The 6,141-nt window shown below is 34.7% G+C and overlaps 1 protein-coding gene across 1 annotated transcript in view; it reads right to left on the bottom strand.

Moving 5' to 3' along the window:
- Window positions 1–6,141, bottom strand: part of LOC125041397 (aquaporin-like) — a 10,779-nt gene that overhangs the window by 4,587 nt on the left and 51 nt on the right. Inside the window, exon 2 of the mRNA XM_047636357.1 lies at window positions 5,076–5,126. Coding sequence (XP_047492313.1) covers window positions 5,076–5,126 — 51 coding nt within the window. The remainder of the gene's footprint in view (window positions 1–5,075; window positions 5,127–6,141) is intronic.

Raw genomic sequence — 6,141 nt, 5'->3', positions numbered from 1 at the left:
AAAACAATAATGAAAAAAAGAGTGTAAGCGTCAAGAAACAATAATTCAGGTATAGGTGATTTTTAGAGTTTAAAAAACCCCAAAGGGGCGGCAAAATAAATAATATTTTTTGGGTTGGTTTAAATTTTGAAAATTTTAATCATGACTTTTGAGAGGAGCCGGATTAATTTTCAAATCTCGGAAATAAGACAGGTTTTTAAAAAGTGTGTTTGTATAATTTGATATATATATTTTATAATAAATATATTTTTATATATTATTTAATATTATTTTTTAATATGGTGTTGGGGTTGTGGTGTGTGTGTGTGTGTGTGTGTGTTTTTATATACAATATATGTAATAAAAATTTAAAATAATGTTTTATATAAAATATTTTTAATATATATAATATATAAAATATAATAATTATTTATATATATAAGAGAGAGGGAAAAAGGGAGAGAGAGAGAACAAAAATATATATAATTATATATTTTTATATTTTTTAATATTATTGTGTTATATATAATAAAATAATTTAAAAATTTTATATATATATATATATATATATATATAAATATATATATTATATATTTTTATATATATACACCCGCACCACACACAACACACACACACACACACACACACACACACACCAAAAAAATTTTATAAATAATACAGCGCCTGGGAATTAGTATGTCATAAAGATATATGCAATATATACAAAACTGAGTACGCCAACTTACAAATTATATTGATTCTAAGAGGTTTCACACAATTCATAATAGCAATTTATTCGCAAGATATTATGCCCGCCAATTCGAAGCATTGTTATTTCTGTTGTTTTTTTTTAAAGTGTCTGGGAAATGAAAACGTCAATCCCAACCATTACAATGCAATGAGGTTTTATACTCATGTCCCCTGATTTAAACATGACTTTATATCGGTCTCTCGTTTATCCATTGCAAAGAAAAATCCTTTTAAAAAATAAGTAACTAAAATAACTAAAATAAAAAAACGAAAAAGAAGAAAAAGTTAATATAATGATAATAATTTGTAAAATTTAGGAAATGAAGCGATATAAAGTATGACTTATATATACAAAGGATTAATTTATCCTTTCCCCCATTTCTATTTCATAATAATTAACGGCGGGCTATTACAAAAATAATACCTATCTATTGAATATGTTTTCAAAATGAAGCTCACTATAATACACGGGCCTTTTAAATTTTTTTATTGTTGAGTTTAAAAAAATTCTCGTTTATGTGCAATGTTGAAAATAACATTTGGATAATTGGTGCCGGGGGAAAACCCATTCAATTTTTTACATGAGCCACAGAGAAGAGAGAGAAAAGGAAAAGAAGAAGAAAAAAAAAAAGAAGAAGAAGTGAGAGAGAGAGAGAGGAGAGGAGGGAGAGGAGAGGGGGAGAGGGGAAGGGAAAAAGGGGGAAGATAGAGGGGAGAGAGGAGAGGAGGGGAGAGAGAGAGAAGGAAGAGAGAGAAGAGAGGAGGAGAGAGAGAGAGAGAAGAGAGAGGGGGGGGGGGGAAAAAAAGAGAGATGAGAAGAGAGAGAGAGGAGAAAGAGAGAGAAGAAGAGAGAGCGGAGGAGGAGAGAAGAGGGGAGGGGAAGAGGGGGAGAAGGAGAGGGGGGAGAGAGAGAGAGAGAGAGAGAGAGGAGAGAAGGGGGAGGGAAAGAGAGAGAAGAGAGATGAGAGGAGAGAGAGAAGAGAGAGAGAGAGAGAAGAGAGAGAGGGAGAAGAGAGAGGAGGAGAGAAGAAGAGAGAGAAAGAAGGAAAGAGAGAAAAGGAGAAAAGAGAGAAGAGAGGGGAAGAAGAGAGAGAGAGAGAGAGGAGAGGGGGGGGGGAAAGAACGGAAAAGCGGTGAAAAAAAAAAAGGATATAAGTAAAAGCAAAGAAAAAGGAAGGGGAAAAAAAAAGGGGGGGAAAAGGAGAAATAAAGAGGAGAAGGTGAGAAAAAGCAAAGCTGAGAGGAAGAGGAAGGTAAGACAGAGAAAAAACGAAGAAAGAGGGAAGAAGGAAAAAGGGAAGAGAATTGAGAAGGGACAAGAGAGAACAAAGAGAGGAGAAGGAAAGGGGAAGGGGGAAAAAATGAGAAAAAAAGAGGAAAGGAGAAAAAAAATTAGAGAAAAGAAAAAGAAAAAAAAAAGAGAAAGGAAAGGGTGAAAAAAAGAAAGAGAAAGGGGAAAAGAGGGGGCCACAAAGAAGGGGATAAGAGAGAAAGAATAAAGAGAAAGGGGAGACGAAAGAGGGGAAGAGAGAGGAGGGGGAGAGGAGAGAGGGGGGTCGACCTGTCTCCCACACACCTTTGCAAGCGGCTGGCCTTCTCGCAACCTGAGATTTTGAGAAAACCAGAACTAGTCTTTGCAATTTACTAAAAAACACTTTTCCTGTCCTGTAAAGTAGAGTCCTCAGGAAAACATTATAAGAGGAAGATCTTTTGTTATAAAAGAAATAGATAAATTAATTAACGAAAAAAAAACTATTACACCAACGTATAGAACTGTATGTAAATATGATGATGAAATTAGTAGTAATGCTTTGTCATTGCATAAAAATGGTGAGTGAGATGAAGACGACGAAATGGAGATGATGATAAAAAGAAATAATAAAATAATAATAAAAATAATAATAATAAAAATAAAAATAATAATAATAATAAAAAAATAAAATAATAATAATAATATAAGGGAAAAACAAGATCAAATAATAATTATGTAAAATAATAAAATATTTAAAAATGATAATAATAATAAAAATTTAAAATGATAATAATAATAACGATAATAAAATTTAAAAATAATAATAAAAATAATAATAAAAATAATAATTGAAAACAGAACAAAATAATGATAAGATAATAAGACAAAAAAGATAGAAACAACAATAACAAAAGCCCAAAATCAAAAACGTGAGTCAAGGCAACATTTCTAATACTGACATTTCATCACTCACATACTACCAAATTTTAAAAATGGGAGTGTTCTTAGATTTTTTAAAAAAAAAGTCGATCGGGATTACAAGCCATTGTTCTCCTCTCCCTCTCTCTCTCTCTCCTCTCTCCTCTCTCCTTCCCCTCTCTCTCTCTTCTTCTTCTTCTATCCTTCTCTATCTTCTCTTATCTCGATCTATTATTTATTTAAAACCTCTCCCCCTTTTTTTTCTCTTTCCCCTTTCTCTTCTCTTTTTCATTCTTTTCTTTTTTCTCTAATCTTCTTTTCTTTTTTCTCTCTTCTCTCTCCCCTCTCTCTCTCTCCTCTAATTTTTATTTCTAAAACCTTTTAACTACTTTTAAAAATCTCCTCCTCTCTCTCTCCTCCTTTTCTCTCCCCTTTCCCCCTTTTTTTCTTCCCCCTTTTTCTCTTCCCCTCCTTTTCTTCTCCTTTTTTCCTTTCCCCCTCCTCTCTCTCCCTCTCTATCTTTTTTCTATTAAACTCTATCCTCTAATCTCCCTTCCTCAATCTCTCTCTCCCCCTCTCTCTCTCCTCTTTCCTCTCCCCTCTCTTCCTCCTTTTCTCTCTCTCTCTCTCTCTCTCTTCTCTTTCTCTCTCTCTCTCTCATTCTCTCTCTCTCCTATCTCTCTCTCTCTCTCTCTCTCTCTCTCTCTCCTCTCTCTCTCTCTATCTCTCTCTCTCTCTTCTCTCTCTCTCTCTCTCAATCTATCTATCTATCTCTATCTCTATCTCTCTCTAAGTCTCTCTCTCTCTCTAATTCTCTCTCTCTCTCTAATTCTCTCTCTCTCTCTGTCTATCTAACTATCTATCTATCTATCTATCTATCTCTCTATCTCTCTCTAACTCTCTCTCTCTCATTCTCATTCTCTCTCTCTCTCTCTCTCTCTCTCTCTCTCTCTCTCTCTCTCTCTCTCTCTCTCTCTCTCTCTCTCTCTCTCTCTCTCTCTCTTTCTCTCTCTCTCTCTCTCTCTCTATCTATCTATCTATCTATCTATCTATCTATCTATCTCTCTCATATGCTGATAGTGATAATGATGACAATGATAGTTATGATAATAGTGATAATCATAGTTCTGTTATTTGTATGGAATCTCGAGGCATAACTTATTCAAAATATTCCTAAGAAAGCATTCAAGTTTAAAGGGAGGAATTTCAGATAATGTTGTTCATAATGGCCATCGTAAATTTCCCTTTTTTGACCTGTTATTGACGTGTCCTGGGTTCGAGTGATGGCCAACGGTGCCATACAGTGCCAAGGCAGTATAAGAAACATGTGAGCTGCGGTGCCAACGACAGTGACTGCAGTAACAGACCCAAGAATGGATGATGAGAGAGATGGTGAAGAACAGATGATGAAGAATAGGAAACTATTTATCATTCCTTCGTAGAAACCTAACCTATGAAGCGAAAAGGCTTAGACTTTAACTGCGTGAATGGTACCATGCATGATCACGCTTAATGGAACTTCCCCTTATTAGGAATAGCTGTTAGGTGTACGTGACTTAGGTTCAAAGACATGGTCACTAACGTTAGATTTTGGTACAGGAGGTTTAAAGAGAAGAATGGAAAATTTGATGATGGCGATACTAACAATAATGCTAACAATAACAATTATGATTATAATGATGCGTATGATACTTGTGATAATAGCGTAGGATAAACTTTTTATTGCCCTTTTACCCAACAAATTGCTTTTATATTTTTTCTGATGTATTGACAGAATACTGGCAATTATAAACCCCTGAAATAGAACTCCTATTATCTCTCATACATAAAATAAATTGAAAAGTTTCAGCTGAAAACGAAAAGAAAATTCGAAAAGAACCAGATATATTGAGAGATCCAAATGATAAAAACGGTAGAAACGGGTGGAAGATATTTTGGAACGAACTCGTGAACATTCAGGGAAGAAAGTGATACAAATATAAAACATAACAAATATCGAATCCACAAACTGATTTCATTTCCCGTTTATCCCTTCAAAGGAGTCAATTGCAAAAAGCGACAGATTTCACAGAAATAAATACATTTTCTTCAATGTTATCCCTCGCTTTTTTTCATCGCTTGTCGAGGATGTAACAGGGCACGTTTTTCGCCGATCAAAGGAAGAAAGATTTCCTACTCTATTCCTCTGTTTAGAGTAGGGGTCCTTCACCTGGTGTCCGTGGATGGGCTTCAGGGGATCCGTGCAGATCAGATAAACATTTATATTTATATCTGTTCTTTTTCTTTGTTTTGCATAAAAAGGAACGTGTGTGTGTTTTTTTTTTTTAAGGATTATTTCCTTTAAAGTTTAATAATACTCTGCGTATCTCATGTATGGATGAGAGAATCAAATCTCAAAAAAGTACATAATACACATTGCATGCAAAGTTGTGTTTATGTAAATATTTCTGGGAAAGGGGTTCCATACCTTTCATTGTTATTATCATTATTTTCATTATTATTATCATTATTATCATTATCATTTCTATTTTTATGATTATTATGATTATGATTATTATCATTAACATTATCGTTATTATCATTATCATTAACATTATCATTATAATCATCATTATTATCATTATTATCATTATTATTATAATGATTATCAAAGAGGTCCGTGACTCTAACAAATGTTAAGAACCACCAGTGACAGATAGGATGGGATCGGGGTAAATGCAGGAAGTGTGGAAGTCAGAAAATGTGTTTGTGTTTATTTGTTTGTGTATGAGTGTGTGTGTGTGTGTGTGTGTGTGTGTGTGTGTGTGTGTGTGTGTGTGTGTGTGTGTCTGTCTGTGTTTGTGCGTTTGAGTGATTTTTTCGTGTGTGTGTGTGTGTGTGTGTGTGTGTGTGTGTATGTATGTGTGTGTGTGTGTGTGTGTGTGTGTGTGTGTGTGTGTGTGTGTGTGTGTGTGTGTGTGTGTGTGTCTGTGTGTTTGTGCGTTCGAGTGATTTTTTCGTGTGTGTGTGCGTCCGTATGTGCGCGAACATGCGCGCGTACATTTTATTTCTACGTGCGCGCATCCGATCGCCTTTCCTATTTCCACACCCAAAGTAAAAATACTCCCAAAAAAAGAAAAGAAAAACAAATGAGACCCTAAAATACTGCAGCGAAAAGCAAAATCGACGAGCAGTCTAGAGGCAGCTTCTACCTCGAGGCCTTGTGTACATAAGGCGATTTTTCCTCTGATATTCCTCTCCGA

Source organism: Penaeus chinensis, chromosome 1, assembly GCF_019202785.1.
Source record: "Penaeus chinensis breed Huanghai No. 1 chromosome 1, ASM1920278v2, whole genome shotgun sequence".
Classification (NCBI taxonomy): Eukaryota; Metazoa; Arthropoda; class Malacostraca; order Decapoda; family Penaeidae; genus Penaeus; species Penaeus chinensis.
Note: the sequence above shows the minus strand (reverse complement) of the source record. Positions and strands in the feature narration are given on the sequence as shown.